Source organism: Nelumbo nucifera, chromosome 6, assembly GCF_055504915.1.
Source record: "Nelumbo nucifera cultivar China Antique chromosome 6, China Antique-T2T, whole genome shotgun sequence".
In the NCBI taxonomy this organism is placed as follows: domain Eukaryota; kingdom Viridiplantae; phylum Streptophyta; class Magnoliopsida; order Proteales; family Nelumbonaceae; genus Nelumbo; species Nelumbo nucifera.
This window is the reverse complement of record NC_142654.1, coordinates 60,593,809-60,615,492: the sequence shown is the minus strand read 5'-3', so window position 1 is coordinate 60,615,492 and position 21,684 is coordinate 60,593,809. Positions and strand designations below refer to the sequence as shown.

General features: G+C 38.1%; 1 protein-coding gene across 1 annotated transcript in view; it reads right to left on the bottom strand.

The window, feature by feature from the left end:
* Positions 1-5,414: 5,414 nt before the first annotated feature.
* The window catches only part of LOC104604260 (protein FREE1-like), a 31,517-nt gene continuing 15,247 nt past the window's right edge, over positions 5,415-21,684 (bottom strand). Inside the window, exons 4-10 of the mRNA XM_010268535.3 lie at positions 17,042-17,173; positions 13,881-13,946; positions 13,643-13,753; positions 10,498-10,590; positions 8,596-8,629; positions 5,900-5,970; positions 5,415-5,775 (exon numbers count right to left, since the gene is read on the bottom strand). Coding sequence (XP_010266837.1) covers positions 5,698-5,775; positions 5,900-5,970; positions 8,596-8,629; positions 10,498-10,590; positions 13,643-13,753; positions 13,881-13,946; positions 17,042-17,173 — 585 coding nt within the window. The 3' untranslated portion in view covers positions 5,415-5,697. The remainder of the gene's footprint in view (positions 5,776-5,899; positions 5,971-8,595; positions 8,630-10,497; positions 10,591-13,642; positions 13,754-13,880; positions 13,947-17,041; positions 17,174-21,684) is intronic.

The following is a 21,684-nucleotide window of genomic DNA, read 5'->3' as shown; positions in this document are numbered from 1 at the left end:
CTGCTAACTCTCAGTTTGGTCCTACTTCTGGTTCATTTTGTTACTAAAAACGGAGGGGGAAACTCGGTACCAAATGCTTGGCAATCTTTGGTAGAGCTTATTCATGATTTCGTGCCGAACCCGGTAAACGAACAAATTAGGTGGTCTTTCCGGAAATGTTAAACAAAAGTTTTCCCCTTGCATCTCGGTCACTTTTACATCGTCTTTAAGTGGAAAAAGGAGAGAAATAGTAGGAAGTCTCGATTCTCGGGATGTACTGTACCAAGAAAAGCACCAGCTCAGTGTCAATTAAACAAGGTTTTTAAAACCGACCCGGACAACCAACCGGGTTCTGTTCCTGGGTTGAACGGCCTGACTATTTGAATCGAACATATGACCCGTTTTGACAAAAAATTAAAAAATAATAATAATAATAACCGATCAAACTGTTGAATGGTTCAGTTCAAATGGTTTAATCGCCCGGGTCAATGGTTTTTCTGGTCCGACTGTCCGGCCGTTCCGATTTTGAAAACCATGCAATTAAAAACTAGTTTTACGGAAAAAGAAATAAGGGTAAATTGCTGAAACCTCTTCTGAAGTTTCTGATTGTTGTTGAAACCTCCTTGGAGTTAGTGATTGCAACTAGACCCCCTCTGTTAGAATAATCTAACAAGAGGCACAAAAATTTGTCAGAAATACCCATGCAACTGGTTTCTACAGAAGAAACTGGGAACCACTCAAAATGTTGAACGGTTCAAACAGTTCGAATGGTTCAACCACCTGGGTCAATGGTTTGGTGACCAAATCAACGATTTGGGGGAAATAACGGTTCTGGGGTAAAACAGAACCAGTCACATGACCGGTTCCCAGTTTTTCCGGTTTGACTGTCCAGTCTGGTCCGGTTTTGAAAACCATGCAATTAAAAACTAGTTTTACGGAAAAAGAAATAAGGGTAAATTGTCGAAACCTCTTCTGAAGTTTCTGACTGTTGTTGAAATGTCCTTGGAGTTGGTGATTGCAAGTAGACCCCCTCTGTTAGAATCATCTAACAAGAGGCACAAAAAATTGTCAAAAATACCCATGCAACTGGTTTCTACAAAAGAAAAAAAATACAAACTTTATAAACAAAGAAAAAAAATAGAGAATTTAAAGTTGCAGCTTTACCTTTGAGTGGTTGATATTAGGGAAAATTTGAAAAATAAATCAATTTCAGAGAAGAGATTGGAAAGATTTGGGCTAGCAATTCATATGAAGAAAATTTTGAAAAATAAACATTCTGGTCTGAGCTAATTGCATAGATATTTTGGACATTTTATGCCTCTTTTTAGAGGATTCTAACAAAGGGGGTCTAATTGCAACCATGTCAGAGAAAGTTCAAGTAGATGTGTAAATCGGGTCGGGCAGCACAATTTTGGACCGGCCCGACCCGACACAGCACGGTGGACCGGGGGTTCAAGGCCCATGGGCCGGAACGGCACGGCACAACATGGCCCATAGTAGGCCGCGCTCAGCCCACCCAAAATATAGTCGTTGCCCCCCCCCCCCCCAATATAAACAGCCATATTAGAGGGTATTTGTGTATTTTGCTTATAGGGGGTTGAAAAAATGACATAAATGCCCCCCAACATCTATATAACAACTAATTTATGGGGGCTTTTTGGGTAAAATTAAAAATAACTTTACAATAACCAAAATACCCCTCCCAACAACTAAATAACAACTAGTTTTTTTGGTATTTTGGGCAATTGAATTATGTTAAATTCCTATACATACCCCTATCCTCTACCATTCTCATCACACCAATTCAACAATTCTCTTAATCTCTTCTCTCTCTCATATTCATACATTCTCAATTCTCTGTAATCTGAGTAATTTTGATTATCTGATTGTCTGATTCTGCATTCTCCAATTCTCAAGTCTCAACTTTATTGAAGTTTCAACTTTCAACAAGAAGAAGGCTTGCTCAACTAGTTCAAGTAACTCAATTTGGGAGGCTTGGATGTTGAAAGGCTTCAACCGTTGAAATCAAATTGGGATTTTGAATCGGCAATCCGGATAAGTCGAATTTGATTAATTTTTATCTTTTTAGAATTAAAAAAAAATGGCGGGCTCTTCTGAAAACTGATTCCCCAACATGTTCACCATTTATGATATTCAATCGCATCATGATAGTGTTAGCACTTATGCGATTGATGTCGATGGAAATGGAACTTTCACCCCCGGTACTGATACTAGGGGAAAAAGAAGGGCCTCTAAGCTAAGTAGCCCGGTTTGGAAATTTTTCAAAGTAGAAGATATTGAGGAGAAGGGGAAAAGGGTCGTTTGCCAAAAATGTAAGAAGGATTTTAGTTATTGTAGCAAGGGTGGTATGGGTCATTTGAGCAAACACCTGCTCACAAATGAGCGAGAAGAAGATGAGGGGAGAGAAACAACCCAAACACAGATTGGGAGTGGGAGTAGTTTTGGTACTTTTAAATATTTACAAGAAAAAAAATGAGACAAGAACTTGCTAAGTCTATTGTACATGCAGAACAATCATTTATATTAGCTAAAGATCCAAAGCTAGAAAAATGGTTGCATAGTTCTGTAAACCCACAATATAAAAAAGTTTCTAGGAATACTATAAGAACTGATGCTTTAAAAATTTTTTATTCATATAAACAAAATTTAATTTCTTTGTTAGCAAATCTTAATTCTAAATTTGCAATTACTACAGATGTTCGGACATCCAAATTTAATATTAGTTATAATTGTGTAACCGGCCATTTCATTGATGAAAATTGGCTTTTGAATAAAAGAATTTTTAAGTTTTACTATGCTTGAATGGCCACATAGTGGCCCAGCTATTGTTGCAAGTATTTTAAATACTTTGCATGCTTATGAAATAGAAAATAAATTATTTTTTATTAGTTTTGATAATAACAACAATAATGATTTTGCAATAAATATTTTAAAATCTCAATTAACACCATGCTTAAATGGTAAATTATTTCATATTAGTTGTGCATGTCACATCTTAAATTTATGTATTCAAGATGCCTTGAATATTATTTCTACTCATATTTCAAAAATTAGAAATTGTATTATATATATAAAAAGTTTAGGGACAAGAAAACAAGAATTTAAATATTTATGTCAAAATTATGGTTTAAAATATAAACATTTTATATTAGATGTAAAGCATAGGTGGAATTCTACCTATGCTATGTTAGAAAGTTGTATATCCCATAAACAAATTCTTCTTGATTTTTGTAATTTAAAAATGCCTAATGATATGATATTTGAGGAAGACTGGGAAATGATATTCTGTATAAGAGATTTTTTAAAACATTTTTATGATGCAACTAATGAATTATTTGGAATTTATTATCCAACTAGTTGTAATTTACCTTATCAATTCATGGTAATTAATGATTGTTTTGCAAAGTATAGAAATAATCCACAATTTCAATGTATTGTTGAAATTATGGAAAATTTTAAAAAATATTGGGAGAACATTTCGCCTTTTTATTGTTTAGCTACAATATTAGACCCTGGGATTAGGAAAGATGGTTTAGATAGTTTACTTGAACCATATTGTAAAAATATGAATATTGATATAAGAAATAAAAAAGAAGAAATTAATAATTTATTATTTAAAATGTACAATTGTATGAATCTGAAGTTGTAGGAAATATTTCTACAAGTTCTAGAAGAGAAAATAAATTAATAATTTTAAATACTTCTAACCTTGAGCCCAGTAGTAGAAGAGAAAAACTTTTTTATTTAATAAGTAGAAGGCAGAAATCTCCTATTTCTACAACAAGTTCATTTACTAAACTTAATTTTTATTTACAAGCAATTTTTTCTAATTTTGGTGAAGGATCAAATAATTTTGATATTTTAGCCTAGTGGAGTGAACGCTCGAAAATTTATCCGGTTCTCGCTATCATGGCACATGATCTACTAACCCCTCTGGTGTCTACAATTCCATCGGAGTCTTGTTTTAGTGCAGGTACCAGGGTGTTGGATGACAAAAGAAGCTGCATGAACGATAAAAGCATAGAGATGTGCATCTACTTCAAGGATTGGCTAGATGCAAAACAAGATAAGGGAGGGCATGATACTACATCGGATATTTCACCTGAAGCAGATAATGGAAGTCATAATGATGATTCATGGATTTAACTACTCATATAGATTTTTTATTTTTTTCAAATTATTGTAAATTTTTTTAATTTTATTTAATTTATTTTATATATTTTTTTAATTTTTTAACAATGTAATTTTGTATTTTCAATTTGTAACCATATTGTATTTTTTATAATTTATTAATTTATTCTATTTTCATATTTCATTCGTTCAAGTATGCAATGATCCAATCATTGTATTTGTAATTTGTACCATTCAAATTTAAATGAAATAAAATTCCTATTTTTCTTCCAATTTGTTATTCCATCATTCTTATTTCAAGTTGGTTAAGTATTTTTTCATTTATGTGTTAGATAACTTAGATTTCTCATTTCTTAATTTTTTAAATAGTTCCCAATTCATAGCATTATCGGACTACACAATAAAGAGAGCATAGATTTGATTAAGTGAGGTTTCTTCTGGTTAGAAATGGAAGGTGGTGATACCGGGATAAAGCCAAGGTTCAAAGCATCAAGACGTATCGGCCCATATTGGCCGATATGTATCATTTTGGGAGCTCTCTGATACACCCCTACAAAGGGTGTATCGGGGTTCTGACCAGTTAAGAGAGTGGAGGAGCCTTAAACCAGCGCCCCTGAATCGGTTTTGAAAAAAAAAAATAAAAAAAATAGAAAACCACTATCGATATCTCCCGATACGCCCCTACCGGCGATCGGGTGTATAATATTTAAAACCTTGGATAAAGCTAGTGGTGCTGGACAATTTAAAGCAAACAGACCCCTCTCCGGATATTACAGTTTCTACTTTTTTTGCCAGCGACATGGTAGAAAACTGTTGCAGGCTCTTTATTACCACCAAGGAAAGCTGTTGCTGGCTTGCTACTAAGCGGTTCATATAGAAACATTATAGTTTCACGGCTCTTACTCATGCAATTAATATTCACTGAAACCAATTCCGTTTGAGTTGAGATTTGAGAAAATTCATATTCACCCGTCGAAGAGAAACTACCCAGAAGAAGGGCGTCTTGATAACCGGATGAGTGCCAGGCTTGGATGGCGACATCACACCACACCAGAAATCCATAAAATTCTTCTATTGGATGATGGTTTTATTGTAAAAGAATGAATCCGATCTGCCCATTTCTCATGTTCCGATGTTGGCCCGGGAGCTCCAATGGACAGCTCAAAGGGTAAAACGTATTTCATCGATGTTATCACTTAACTTTTTTTTTAAGCTGCAACGATGGTTTTTGTTAGAATCAAAACTAGAAGGAGGAGCTTCATGACAGAGCGACAGGGAATAAATAAACACAAACAGCATACCAACAGATTGACTGTTATAAAAAACATCGTGTATGATGCTCTCGCATTACATTCAGATACACAAGGGAACTAAAGAATTCAATTTGGACAACACGCATTCGGAATCAACAGGTGGTGATCATATATACAAACTCCATGAATCTAGATGCTTATTGACAGCAGAACCATACTGAAGAACAGAGGGAATTAAGAAGAAAAATTACTTTTTGTATCAACAAAACAAACTGCCGCTGGGATCATGATGTGACGGTGCTCAAACTGGGGATCAATGAGCACTCACAAGAAATGGATGCTGGCAGACTCCACATTCTATGGTCTCGGAACCAGAGCTTGGAACCTGAACCTGAACAAAGACAACAGCAACAAGTAGACTTAGTTTGTTTTGTTACCTTTATTCCTGCACATGTGCACGTATTTCAAAAAGAAAAAATGAAGGAACAATGCAAACAGGCCAAGAATTCCAAAACCTGGAGATGGACAGTGCAAGTGGGACAGGCAACTTCTCTCATCCGCTTCCCGGATCCATCTGACTTTGAACCTGCAGAGTAAAATTATTTGAACAAAGGCCAGAAAGACGTGTCTTATTCTTCCAATTTTGAGGCTCAACCGCATGCAAATTGTCATCAAACTACTGTGAAAAACTTGCAGAAGGCATGTAGCTAGACCTTTGATCGACAAGATAAGAATATCAAGACCCAAATCAACCCAGATACGGCACATCTCCCGTGAAATTAGCTCAATAGGACTTGCATCCATTGTCTGGATTCAAATCCAATCGTATTGAGGCAATCCAAATTTAATTCCATAAGTGGATCAAATATGGATCCAACCGCAATCCCATCCACTAATTTGAGCTATTTTATTTGACACCCATTCTATATTGTAAGTTGAGGTTAGGTTTTTATTTTATTTTTTAAGGATTTTTTTATAGATAAGTTTTTTTATTTGACTTGAGAGATTAAATAAGGTTTTATTTGTAATTAACGATTTGTTTGACACCCATTAAATATTGTAAGTTGAGGTTGGGTTTTTTATTTGATTTTTTAAGGATGTTTCTATAGATAGGTTTTTTTATTTGATTTAAGGGATTAAATAAAGTTTTATTTTTAATTAATGACCCATTTATCTAGAAGAATGGGTCCCACACTATTTGTTATTCTGTTTGATATTCACAACATATGCATATGTAGTAAATTTGATTTGAGTTTCTTATTTAATTTAGTAAATTAAATCAGGTTTAATTTGTTATTTATGGCCTATTCCATTAAAGAATGAATTTTTTATAAGACCCTTGAGTTTTTTGAAAAGGCCTTAACCACTCTTCAACTTTGACCTGCCCTTAAACCTCCCGACTTTTGTTACTAAGGGACTTATAAATCTCCCCTTTCGTTACTTTACTGCCAGAAATCTAACAGCAACCGCTGATGTCATGGATTTAAACATATTATAATGCCAAATTTGCTCTTATGTAAAATCATCAAATGTTTGATGACTGAAATACCCTTAAACCTCTCTTTACCCCAAAACAGGTTTTTTTGTGGTAAAAAATAAAATAAAATACTAAAACATATTTACTTGTATTAACAGTTCAAGGATAAGTTGGAATTGGGAAAAATCTACTAACTTGATTGGAGGAATTAGTATGAGCATAACAGACATTTAATGTCTCTGAGAACTTAAAACAGTGTTTTAAAAGCGTAGGATGGTAGGAGGCATACGCCTGGAGGCGCGCCTCCAAGTGCTCCCAAAACACCCTGAGGCGTATGCCAGAGCTGCTGACACCTCTGAGGCGTATGCCTGATGCACTTTTTCATGAAACGTGCTAGAGGCATACGCCTCATGCACATCTTATATAAAAAGACAAGACCCCCCCCCCTTTCAACTAATGTTATGCATCTTTATTCTTCTTAATAATAAAAGATTTTTATTAAAAATAAAGAAAAAATAAGATCCCCCCTTCCTCTTCATCCTCCTCCCCTTCCTCCTTTTTCCTCCTAACCCCTTACGCCTCCTTGTGTTCAGGAGGCTTATGCCTCTTGTGATCTGAACTACGCCTCACACCTCTAGTAGTGGAACGCCTCATGTCACACCTCCGTGTTTTAAAACATTGCTTAAAAATAAGTGAAGGGGTCTCCAAGTCCCTTTATCCCCAAAAGTCGAGGGAAGTTTAGGGACAGGTTAAAGTTCAGGGGAGATTTAAGACCTTTCCAGGAGGTTTAAGGGATTTGCCTTTTCTTAATAGGCATAAATGCTTCTTAAGTGAGTACTTCTGAGTGGAGTTAACTACTCCCACTTCTAAGTGAAAAAATCACTCTCTGGATGCTCTTTCTCAAAAAGATAGGTTGCCATACTTCTGAAGTAGAAAGCCCTCTGGTCTGAGCTAAGGGCTTTCTTTTTACATCTACTTAAAATTAATATCCATATATTAGTAAAAATAAGTGAAGGGGTCTCTAAGTCCCTTTATCCCCAAAAGTCAAGGGAAGTTTAGGGACAGGTCAAAGTTCAGGGGAGATTTAAGGCCTTTCCAGGAGGTTTAAGGGATTTACCTTTTTTTAATAGGCATAGATGCGTCTTAAATGAGTACTTCTTTTGAGTGGAGTTAACTACTCCCACTTTAAAGTGAAAAAATCACTCTCTGAATGCTCTTTCTCGAAAAGATAGGTTGCCATACTTCTGAAGTAGAAAGCCCTCTGGTCTGAGCTAAGGGCTTTCTTTTTACATCTACTTAAAATTAATATCCATATATTAGTAAAGTCTTGGATAGATAAATTATTTTAAGCCATTCCATTCATGATATACTAGAAGTAGAACAAATTTATTTTTAGTCTATTTTACTAATATACAATTTTCTCATCATTTTTTAGTTTAATTTCTTAATGGTATTCATCAATATCTAAATCCAATCCAATTCCGATCTAAATTAGAGGTAGAGGGATGGGATTTAATTAAAATCGAAACATTAACGAGTCAAATTTGGATCTAGGCATAACCTATTCAATTAGATCTGTCTGCAGTCCTATAAGTCAACTCAACAATCAATAGTGCTCACAGCCCAAATGTTGAAGACATTGCAAACAGCAATGACAACCCAAACCCCAATATGGAAGGAATAACCACCCAAAAAAAACATTATACTAGAAGTAAAATTTTCACCATTAGTTACCTGATGATACCCTACGATTTTTGTCCATCTCCTCCTGTAAAAAAAAGGTCATCCATAAGGCATGAACTTATAAAATCAATGACAATTTCAGGATAAGATGAAGTCCAGAGAAGAGACAGGAGCAACCATGCAAGATTGTGATCCTTTCAGAATAGTGGCAGGTAAAAGAATATCCCAAAATATGAACAAATAAATAAAGATGGCACAGCTATTACGAGTCCGGGTCACCTGCCCACATAACGTGTTCCAACCCTCTACCAACATGATCATACACCACACATCTTATACATGGTGGGTCCCACTTTTATGGTGGGCCACAGTCTCATGGTGAGATGTGCGGTGTTAGATCAAGTTGCTAGAGGGTTGGAAGGCATTTTGTTGGCAGAAAATCTCAACTTGGCTATTGCAGGCTCCTTCCTATACTTAGAAATAGGAGCCAAATCAGATAGTTGTATATAGCACTGGCAGTTTCTTTTAAACAATAACAAGCCATGATTTCCTAATTCTTTAGATATACAAACTGTAATTCACCAATGTCTATAAATCTAAACCACCAACTATCATCTGAAAAAAAAAAGTAATGACGATGACAATGAAAAGGTCATTATCCAATGTTACTCCTAGCTATCTAGTGTCTTGGGAGGGGTAGACTGGATAAGGACCTAACCTTTGGCTTTTTTGCATAATGTGGCCAATCTCCGACTTGTCAGACCTAGATTTTACCAATGCACCAAGCAAGGGCCCCTTAATAATAATAATAATTTTTCTTAATATTTGCATATGGAATTAACCTATACACTTCAGTTTAAGAGAGACCACTTTATGCATAAAAAATGCCAAGCATTAGATTGATATCCACCATTGCAGTTCTACACCCCCGGTCAACAATCTACAGTCTAATATATAGTAATTCAGGATTGAAGATGAAACAATTCTACCTCAGGAGTCCAGAGCAGTTGGAATTTCTATAGCTTACAAATAGCTCTACTTAGAATGAAAACAACCCCTTATAATAAAAAATTCACTGGTGAACGTTTTGTTGAAAGATGTAGATTTAAACACCTCAAAAAATGGAAACATCAATAGTGAAGTAGCAGGTAGCAAAAGCCTATCAGAGCCATCTATGAAACCCCTCTCATATATAATGCCAGCATTAGAGTAGGCACCATAAAGAATTTAAACCACAAATGGAAGACATATCACCCCATAAGTTGTGTACATGCAAAAATACTCTTCACATTTGTCCTTTCTTTTTGGTAACAAGTTTTATTAGATACAAAATACAGTATAACAAAGGCATCTCAAAGAAACAGCACAAAAGTGACAAATACAAACTTACATTTGTAAATATAAAATATGAACAAATGAAAGTCCATCAAATACAAATTCCATTTACTAATAAATAACATATAAATTCCATTGAGCTTCTTTAAAGAATTTAGTTCTCGAATTTTCAAAGTAGCTTAATAGAAATATGTTGATTAAGAAGACTAGTCATAGTTAACATGACAAACTGCTATGTAATATAATGGTACAAGTGCCTAATCAGACTCATGTAAGATTGCCCAATTTCATATGAATACCATAATATGAATAGACAATATTTGTTGTTCACTGAGCCTTAGGCTATGTTTGGTTTGAAGGAAAATGTAGGGAAAGGTAAGGGAACCTTTACAAAGCTTGTATAGGTTTCCTTACCTTTCCCTACTTTTTCCTTCAAACTAAACACAGTGTTAATGAACTAAGGGTAACAAAGAAAATGAGATTTTTATCATCAATTCAGACTTAATGAGGAACAGTACTTGATTAGTTAGTAGTGCAAAACAGTGGGCATCAGCACCAGAAATAAACAAACAAATTTTGCATGATATATCAACAACCCAATTGCAAACTTGCAGTCACCTGAAGCTTCCGGGCAAGATCCTCATGGCTATGCAACCCAACAGGTTTGCTGGCAGCTTCTCTTGCAGTACTTAGCCTTTGAGTCACTTCTGCCTGCAGCAGAATATTAAACAATTAAATTCTTTTTGGTTGTTCAACAGATCTGCATATAGTATAGATGCAGAACATGGATACTATCAGGCTGGAGTGGCCTGATTATAAGTTGAACAGTTAATTCATGTATATTTCTAAACCAGACTTGCTGATTCATTTGCCAGGGGAGTAGGAACATAGGATCTTAGTGTAGGGAGCAAACCAGCAGTTTCAACCATGAGACTATGCACTCCCTATGCCATGCAGTTAAAATCAATGACAGCATGAAACAAAATCGGAAGATTCATGAAACAAAATTATAATTACTAAAGTCAAGTTTTCCACTTTCTCTTCAAGCTATCGCAAGTCAAACTTGATTGTTTGTAAAATGAAGCTAAAAGTTGCAAGCATAAAGGTAGCAAACCTTTAGTTTGCAGATGACCTAATGATTTCTTGTGAAGGTCTTAGTGAAAAGGTAGCAAACCTAAAGGAGATAATAAAAGGATTTGAAAGTGTCTCAAATTTGAGAATAAATCTGGAAAAGAGCTGCATAGCGGGTATAAATTTGGAGGTAGGGGAGGTTGAGGCTATTGCGGAGTGTCTTGAGTGTTCCACCTCTGCTTGGCCTATGTCATATTTAGGGCTTCCTTTAGGGGCAAATCCTAGGGAGAGTAGATTTTGGACCCCATTGATAGAAAAGTTTGAGAAGAGATTAGCCTCATGGAAGAGGAACTATATCTCTTTAGGAGGGAGAATTACCCTAATAAGAGCTACCTTGGCTAACTTACCTACCTATTAGAGGGGGGCTTGGGAATTGGGAGGGTTTAGAAAGAATCAAGCTCTGTTAGGGAAATGGTTGTGGAAATGGCCTTTGGAAAGAGAGAGATTGTGGCATGAGGTGGTGGGAAGCATTCATCGGAGGTCAGAGAACGGATGGGATGCTGGTGTATCGAGGCAAGCTAACCTAGCAGCACCGTTGAAGGCTATTCACAACACCCTTCCTCAATTCCTCAATTTTATCAAGTATGAAGTTTGTTCTGGCAACTCTGTTCTTTTTTGGGAGGATATTTGGGTAGGAGACTCACCGTTAAAGGACTTGTTCCCTTCGCTTTTTTCTATTTCTTCGTACAAAAAAGAGGTGGTCTCAAAATTTGTTTCCCTTTGGGAACACCCTTAGATCCTACTTGGGATTTTGGGTTTCGTAGAGGACTTAGGGATGCTGAAATTGAGTCTCTTTCTATTTTGCTTGGTTGTCTTAATCAGGTTTGTTTGAATCCCTCCAAGACAAATAAGAGAGTTTGGACTCCTAGACCCAATGGAACCTTCTCTTGTGCTTCTTTCTTCAAGTCCATCTCTCAACTTTCTTCTCACCAACCCTTTCCGTCTAAAGAAATTTGGTGCAGGCCAGTCCCCTCAAAAATTATGGCTTTTTGTTGGGAAGTATTCCATGGAAAAGTAAACACTTTAGACAACCTACAAAAGAGAAGACCTTTTCTCTGTATTTCTCCTAATTGGTGTATCCTCTGTAGAGCTCACGGTGAGGATTGTTACCATCTACTAGTATCTTGTCCATTTTCTGCAGACCTTTGGGCTTGGCTACTTTCGTTGTTCGGGGGTAGTTGGAGTCTACCAGCAGAAGTTCACATGCTCTTCAACCATTCTACCTTTTATTGGCCTACAAAAATAGGGAGAATTATGTGGAGATGTGCTCGTGCTGCTTTGACTTGGACTCTTTGGGAAGAAAGGAATCTCAGAATTTTTCAAGACAAGGAAAGGAACAGCCAAGATTTGAAAGACTGTGTGTTAAACAGGGCAATACTTTGGCTGAAGACCTTGGAAATCTTCCATCAGTTCTCCTTTAATGACCTTTGGAGAAATTGGTCAGCAGTAGCAAGGTGCTCATCTTTAAAGGACAAATCAATTACAAGTTGGTCTCCTCCACCCGAAGGCTCAATAAAGTTGAACTTTGATGGAAGCAGCATGGGTAATCCAGGATTATCCGGAGTGGGGAGTGCTTTGAGAAATGAGAAGGGAGAGATTTTGTTGCTCTACTCAGGTCCCTTGGGAATTGGGAACTCCATCAGGGCAGAACTTTTAGCTGTTGTACAAGGGGTGCAATTTGCAAACCAGCTGGGGGTACAACACCTAATAATCGAGGGGGATTCCAAAGTGGTGGTGGGTTGGTTAAAAAATTCTGAAGAGGCTATGTGACGATACAAGAATGAAATGAAGAAATTTAGTTGGTTGACAAGGAATATGTTGGTCACTGTACAGTGGGTGGGGAGATCAGCAAATACTCTGCCAGATGTGTTAGCTAAGCAAGGGGTAAATACGAAAGAATTATTTTGGGCTCAGTTGTGATTATTGTTTTTCTTTCCTAGTTTACTTGTAAGATTCAAGGAGGGGCTGCAGCTCGTGCCTCTCGTTGGGATGATGTATGAACTCACTCTAAAGTTGCTTCTGAATCAATAAACTTATTATTATTCATCAAAAAAAAGTTGCAAGCATAAAGTTGTTCCCAATACCATGCATAAATATTTGTTTTAAAACCTTTAACCCCCAAAGAGAGTGGTCCACTTCAAATTTTAGAATCAAGAACATGTTTTCAAAGTTAGAGAACAAATCCACCCACACAAATGTAAACAGTAATCTCTCGGTATAAGATCAAAGAATAAGGTCAACAACGAAAAGTTGGTTGGTTGCTAAAATCTCCCTGAAGTTCAAAAGCAACACTCTCATCATCATCTAAGCCTTATCCCAATTATAGGGGGTCAGCTTCAAAAGAAACTGTTTAAACTAATGATCTCCGTCTGGTTTATCACATTATTTTGGACAGTGCATAAAATTGGGGCTTTGACAGTGCAATGACATTGACAAGGAGACAGAAGATCTCCCATCTGGAAAATACTAAATGGTCGATTCTGAATCTGCATATCAGTGACATGTGCTTAAATTCTGTACCACCATCTAATCACCCAAACAGATTTCCAAACAAACTTGACCACCTTCTTCTCATAAATTGGGAGGTATAATAGATAGAATGAAGGCGTAGACAATAAATGATAGTGCATACCATGCATTGGTCACAAACTCGTACTGGCTGAGCTTGCTCATCTGCAGTGAGAGCAATTCTTCCATGGGTACACTTGTCACAGAAAATATCCCCACAATTCCTGCAATGGTGCTGAAATTATAAAGAAGTAAGGTTAGCATATGGAAAGTAATACAAGTGCCCCTTGAAGCCCCAAATTGCTCCAAAGAAATTAATGATAAATAGACATTAAAGTGACGATCAATGCATAGATTCATACCCTCCGCACAAAAGCTCCAAAATCTGTCCTACAAGCTGTACACTTACTAACTGCTTCATCAGGAACCTGTTTGACAAGGGAGAAAACAAACTCAAAGGGTTATTCAGTTAAAACTAACAGATCTAGTGCTAGGTTACTATGCTGAGAAAAGAAAGCTTTAGCTTTAATTCAACAACTAATATATAACCGTTCTATCATACTTCTGAAGTGGCAACTAGCTTTGCAAGCAGTAAGCACCTAAATGCATCATTATCATCCTGTACAGGAATCTTATCCATTATTTCCACTGAATCCAGATCACATCTTATGATATGAAAGTGGGTTTCAGATCTTTTTATCACTACTTGAATCCATGCCCCCCACCCCCCTCCCTTCAAAAGAAAAGAACAGAAAGAGCAACCCATCCATCAAGTCACTCATGAGTAAAGCTCATTCATCTTCCTTACACATGACCAAACCATCCTCATCTTATTGATGATGATGATGATGATGATGATGATGATGATCAACAACAACAATCTATAATTTATACCGAAAGCTGATGGAAATCATTAGTTCTTGTAAAAGCATAGACATGTAAAGCACCAGACACCAGAGACAGACGGGCCCAATGACCAACCCAGATTACCAAGTAACTCAGAACAATTTGTAGGAGCAATATAGGAAAAAAAACAGTGGATGACAGCTGGCCACCTTAGATGATGTGCCATGGAAGATTCCGGAAACCTTTACAAATTACAACACCAGGAACATATTTACTTGGGTAAACGCATTTACCCAGGGAAGTGTATTTACCAATGTTCTTTTGTCAAACAATTTACCCAGGTAAGTAAGAATTTCTCTTACCCATGTTCTTTTGCACCTACCACTTTCCCAGGTAAGTTGGTTATTTTTCCCCTGTTACCACTTTTACCCTTGGGCCAAAATTAATAATTTTGGACTTTTTTAAACCAGTTTAATGGGTAAAATGGGCTCCACTCATCCAGTCCATGATTAGGCCCAAAATTTCTTGTGGGTTTGTAATGTTTTTTAAGCCGGCTTGTAGTTTTTTCGGTGAAGAACTCACCAGAAATGTCACCTGCACCATGAAATTCGCCGGAGAGGTCTCAGTCAGCCACGGGTGAGAGAGGGGTTGAGAGAGAACAGCTGTATTGATTTAGTCCCACAACCATTTAGGTAGCTCCCCCCCACCCCCAGCCCATGGGAAAATGGTTTACCCACCTGGGAGAAGGGAAACACTTACCTGGGGAATTGGCCCAAAAATTTACCCAAGGGAAAATGCATTCTATGTGGGCCCTATAGCTCTCTGCAAAAGAATATCGGGAAGTTGGTCCTGAAGTGATGGCTCTCTTTCATGGATTAAGACTTGCTGTACAAGTTGGAGTAAGGAAATTAGAAGTGGAAGGAGATTCTCAGTTAGTCATATCTTGGTCCAAGAATATCAGATCAGCACTCCATGGAAATACAGACATGCTTTTAGAGAGATCGACACCTTGGCAAAGAGATTCAATTCCACTTTTGGGTGGATAAGAAGGTCTGCAAATGATGGAAGATGTATTGGCAAAGCAAGGAGCTGATAGAGATGGCTTGTTTTGGCTAATTGTAATCTGATGTACATTCTTGAGAATTCTCTGTAACTGTAATTTGATAAGTTCCTAGGGATGACATCCCTGTCATCATTTGTACTGTTACAATTTTCTTGAAATCTAATAAATTAATCTTTTCTACTGATCAAAAAAAATTATGGGGAAGTTGGACAGCCATTTAGGAAGCTTCCCCCATCCACGTCGATGGGCTTGCAGTTCTCTTCCAATAAAATGTTATATGGTAAGACAACATCATGTTGCATGCCAGTGGCTCCATATAATAAAGCAATGTTTTAAAAGACAGGCGTGATGCAAGGCCCACTACCTAGAGGTGTTAGGCGTATTTCACAACGTAAGAGGCATAAGCCTCCTTAAGAGGAGTGGAATGAGGAGGATGAAGAGGAAGGAGGATCTCATTTTTCCTTTATTTGTAATAAAAATCTTCTATATTAAGAAGAATGAAGATGCATAGCACTAGTTGAAAGGGAGCTTTGCCCCCCCAGCCGGCCCACCTGCTTTCTTTTTCCTTATCTTTTCTTCCCTTCCCTTTCCTTTTCTTTTCTTTCTTTTTTTTTTTCTTCTCTTTCTTTCTTTTTCTTTTCCTTTCCTTTTCTTTCCTTTCTTTTTTCTTTTTTCTTTCTTTTCGTTTTGACTTTTTATATGAAGTGTGCATGAGGCATACACCTCTAGCACATCTCATGAAAAAAGCGTATGAGGTGTACACCTCAGAGGTGTCAGCACCTCTGGCCTATGCCTCAGGGCATTTTGGGGGCACCTCGCCTAGAGACGCACCTCCAGGCGTATGCCTCCCACGCCTTTTAAAACACTGCAATAAAGTTTACTTTAAAGCAAACTAATTAAACATACCAAAATAGAAATATGATTAACTCAACTCAAGAAAGATATGTTCCAAATATTTGTGATCTGACTCAAAAACTAAATACATGATTACCCAAGTTTAAACATTCAGACAAGAATCTAGGATCAATTAAAGAAGCTCATCGAATACAAGGGTTTTCCCCATGCATGTACCTTACATTTAAAACACAGATGGCAGCATCATAGGAAATCCCGACTCTAAAGCTTTTGAAACTATGAAAAGAAATTAATTGGAAAGCCAACTTCAAAGAAATTAAAAAAGATGGCAGGTATACAAACATGAAAAATGTGTTCTTTATGTATAATAATTATCATTATAATCTAAGCCTTATCCCCACTATATCCTGTTTTGCCATTCCACTCTGGCCAATGCCATATCCATTGTTTAAAAAAAAAATGTGTTCTTCATGTATGTATATTGTATAATGTTGGATGACGTGGGAAGCATGGTTTCTCTCACAAACCACCTTATTTGTGCATAATACATATACAACATTGTAGTACTTCCAAATGTATACAACAAGACATTATGAAAGAAAAGACAGATAAACATTCTTAGTTGATAAAGAAAGCTATACACAACCAACAACTTCTGTGAAATTGTGAATAAAATTCAATGCAAGAAGATTAGATTTTTAAACAAGAGAATCTAATAACCAAGAGAATGTTTTAGGCATAATAACTTTGCAATCTTACCCAATGATCTTTTTCCTCATTGCCAGGCTTTATCAAGTTCATCCAATCAGAAAAACCTTTCTTTTTCTCAGTAGACTGTTCAGCAAACTTCACAGGTTCAGAGGGTTTGCTTTGTCCACCCATCTCCTTAAGCTACATTCCAAAGAAGAGTTTAGCATTAACTATTATCAGAAGAGAGAAAAAAAGACATGTTTTATAAACAAAGCAGACACCAATGAAAGAAAATCATGAAGACAAAAATACCACACGGAAACATTATACATTATTTAGGAAAACAGAAAGCAGGAACTTGCTGATACAATTACTAAACAGGGGACTAACAGGGAACAGATGACAGGGGGTAGTTAGCAGGCTATCAGAAAGAGAAGACAGGCCATGGACTACTAAACACATAATAAGAGGATATAAAGTGCTTCCAATTCGAACCAATAGCTCATTGACTTGGGTTCCTAGATCTGTCAACGTCACTGCGAATTCTCTTGCTAGGGAAGGAGTGCTCAGAGGTGAATTAGTTTGGATAATGCCAGATCCTAATAAGGAGATGACAAATATAAAATCTGCTCTTTCAATTTGAATTGTAACTTATGTGGTCAGCTTCTGCTATTGTAGTAGTCTTCATCCTAATTAGGCATCCTTTGGTTGTGTAAGTACATGTAGTTTACCATCACCAGGATTATGACAAAGATGTCGAAGGAAGACCATATGGAGAAATCTCGATCGGGATACCCCCACAACAGTACAAAAACACTATCGAAATGATGAAAAGCTCGTACACTTGCGATGAGTACACAGCCACCAAGGATGTGCGATGGGCATTAGGGGTGTCAATCAACCAATTTTGGATTGGATCCAATCCGATCCAAACCTTATCAAATCAGATTTGGACGGTCCACTATAATTATTGGATTGGGCCAATCCAAAATAAATTGGTCCATATTCTTATTGGTCTGAATTGGACCTAAACCAAATTTCCAATAATCCGATCACGAGGCCAAATCCTTGTCCAATTTGAAACCGATCAAAACTGAAGCCAGCATAAAATCACTTTTATGAAAGTACTTTTATGAAAGCACTTTTACGAAAACATTTTTATAAAAGCACTTTTATAAAAGTAATTTTATGAAAAGTACTTTTACGTAAACACTTACAAAATACTTTTACTAAAGCACTTTTACAAAAGTCCTTTTATGAAAGCACTTTTACAAAAGTCCTTTTATGAAAGCACTTTTACAGAAACAGTTTTATAAAAGCATTTTTACGAAAGAATTTTAATAAAAACAAGTACTTTTATAAAAGTACTTATACAAAAGCACTTTTATGAAAGTACTTTTATCAAAATACTTTTATGAAAGCACCTTTACAAAAGTGCTTTTTCAATGCCAAAAGGGTATATTTTTGTAACTTTCAGATTTTCTTCATTTTAATATACTTTTGTAATTTTTTATAGGTTCTATTTTTTATATAATTTTTGATATTTCAATCGGTTTGGATTGGATCCAATCCAGTCCATTTACATTTTAAGGCTCCATTTGGTTTGTGGGATGGGAATGAGAAAAAGGGAATGCTCCAAAAATATTCCCTTTTCTCATATTTGCTTTGAGGGAAAGAGGGGGATGGGATGAGAAAAAAGTGGGATGCGAGATCCCAAAATCACGGATTCGGGGTCGCACCAAAAAAGTGCGACCTCGGTGAGAAAACTCGAGTTTCCATCTCCCTCCTCCCTCCCTCTCGTAGACCATGCCGAAGGTCCCACACACATTAACAGAGAAATCCGGCAACACAATCCTATTCAGCGGCACCAGCACAGGTGTCCGGCACCAATGCCACCGCCAACGTAGGGGAATCAACACAATGGCAAAAATCCCTCGCAATAGCCAAAATCCAAAGCAGCTTCCCTATTCGGATAGAAGAAGTCAACACTGAATGAAAACTTACGAAGGAATCCACTGGTACGCCACCGCCACTCTCATCATTTCTGGTTCTGTGGTGACAGAGTAGTGGAGATGAAAAACGAAGAAGAAAAAGAAGCAAAAGAAGAAGAAGAAGAAGGGGAGAGAGAGAGAGAGAGAGATTAAAGAGGGGACGCGCAGATCTACCGCCGCTGCAACTTGCAATAGCGGTGACGAAACAGAGCGAGAGAGAAAATGGGGGAAGAGGGGAAGAAGAAGGAGAAGATCAAGGAGAGAGAGCGGGGGAGGGAGGCCGGAGATGGGTTCAGATCCGCCGCTTCTCTTCCTAGTTGCCACTCTGTTCGGTCAAGAGGAGGACGAGGGTGAATAGTGGATTCCTTCGTAAACTTCTCCCCCTTTTTACATTTTCCCATCCCATCCCATCCCAATAACTAAACAATGGAAACTTAAATTTTTACACTTTCCCATCCCACCCAAATCTTCACACGAACCAAACGGAGCCTAATGGATTGGATTGGATTTGGTTTGTATTGGATTTGGACTGGATTGGGTCCAATCCATTTGTAAGTGGACTCACATTGGACTGGATCGGGTTGGACCAAATCCAATCCAATTGACACCTCTAATGGGCATGAAACGCCTTCCGGGATCTGCGATAAGCACAAAGGGCCATCCAAGACCCACGATGACCATAAAACACCTCTTGGGACCTGCGATGAACAATGAGCATCACCCAAGGCTTGCGATGGACATAAAATAACATTGTCAGTCTAAGACAAACCCGATACACAACTAACACCTTGCAATGGACACAAAACGATAGTCCATGACTTTAATGAATGGTGGACAGATCCTGAGGCCAGCAACACCCGCCTACGAGAGATCAGCATTCCTTCAAGTCACAGTGAGCTATGACAAGGCGTTTCGAGGATAACTAATGAAATACTCGAACACGTTAGCCAAATCAAGATCTTATCCTCGACATGTGTCCACAGAGGAACCTGTAAGGGGATGAAGCCTACATGTACCACATGAGAATCCTTAGGAGAAAGAAAACCGTGTCCTTGAAGGATCTCGCTAGACATGTGGCGAAACCCCATTGGTGCTCCGTTAATAATTGACGTGAAGATAAAGACCCCTTTTCCTAATAGGAAAGGTCTCCTTTTAGATCCTTCTCCTTATAGCCTTATGTTTCTCTTTATAAAAGGGGGAGACCTCTACTCGGCAGGACATAGATGCAAGGGGCTTTTTTGCCTTCTCATCGATGAGCAAGAGGAGGAAGGGGATCCCGCCACATTCGAGCCAGAGATCTCTCTCCATGCGATCACTGGTATTAAAACCTCTCAGACCATGCAGTTACAGGCACAGATCGCAGGTCCGCCGGTGCGCATTCTCGTCGATTCAGGGAGCACACACAACTTCATAAGTGAACATGCCGCCCTGCAGTTAAAACTACCAATGGAACTCCGGCCACGGCTACAGGTAGCCGTCGCAAATGGTGAGAAAGTTCACAGTCCAGGGATTTGTAAGGACGTCCCGATACAGGTCAATTCTGAACTAATTCTTGTTGATTTATTTGTACTCTCATTGGATGGGTTCGATATTGTTCTTGGGGTCAAGTGGTTAATCACCTTAGGGCCGATTTATCACCTTAGGGCCGATTTTATGGGACTTCAGTGCACTCACAATGACATTTCACCTAGATGGGAAACAAGTTTCATGGAACGGTTGCAGGGTTAAAGAAAAGAGACCACAGGTCCATACTCTTCAAACAGAACCGGCAGCTATGGAAAAACTCCTCGCCGAGTTTTCAGATTTATTCCAGGAACCCAAGGGACTCCCTCCTCCCCGAGCTTGCGACCATCGCATCCCTTTAGTGGCAGGGTCAGCGCCAGTCGTTGTTCGGCCTTATCGCTACCCTCACCTATAGAAGGATGAGATAGAAAGACAGTATACAGCAATGCTGCAACAAGGAATCATACGCAAAAGTCACTCCCCCTTCTCTTCGCCGGTTATTGGTGGCAAAGCAGGATGGAACGTGGAGGTTCTGTGTTGACTATAGAGAACTCAATGACCGGACGATCAAGGATAAGTTCCCTATTCCCGTTGTGGACGAATTGCATGGTGCGCAATATTTCTCTAAGTTGGACTTCAGATTAGGGTATTTCCAGGTTCACATGGCTTCCAGCGACGTGAAGAAGACTGCCTTCCGCACCCACCATGGCCACTTCGAATTTTTGGTCATGCCATTCGGCCTCTCCAATGCCCCATCCACATTTCAGTCATTAGTGAATGAGGTATTTCAGCCCCATCTGCGCAAATTTGTTTTAGTTTTCTTTGACGATATCCTCGTTTACAGCAAATCATGGGTAGAGCATGTGCATCATCTGCGATCAGTTTTCGAGCTCCTGCGCCAACACAAATTATTCCTCAAAAGGTCCAAGTGTTCCTTCGGGGAGCGACAGGTTCTTTATCTCAGCCACGTCATCCATGGGCAGGGTGTGACAGTTGATGGTTCCAAGATTCAGGCTATCAAAGAATGGCCCAAACCTCAATCAGCCAAGGCCTTGCACAGATTCCTTGGATTAATGGGTTACTACCGCAAATTTGTTCAGAACTATGGATTGTTGGCTGCACCGTTAACCAACCTATAAAAGAAAAATTCCTTCCGCTGGGACGACACAACAGATGAAGCTTTTCTGGCGCTAAGGACTGCCCTGTCCTCCACCCTGG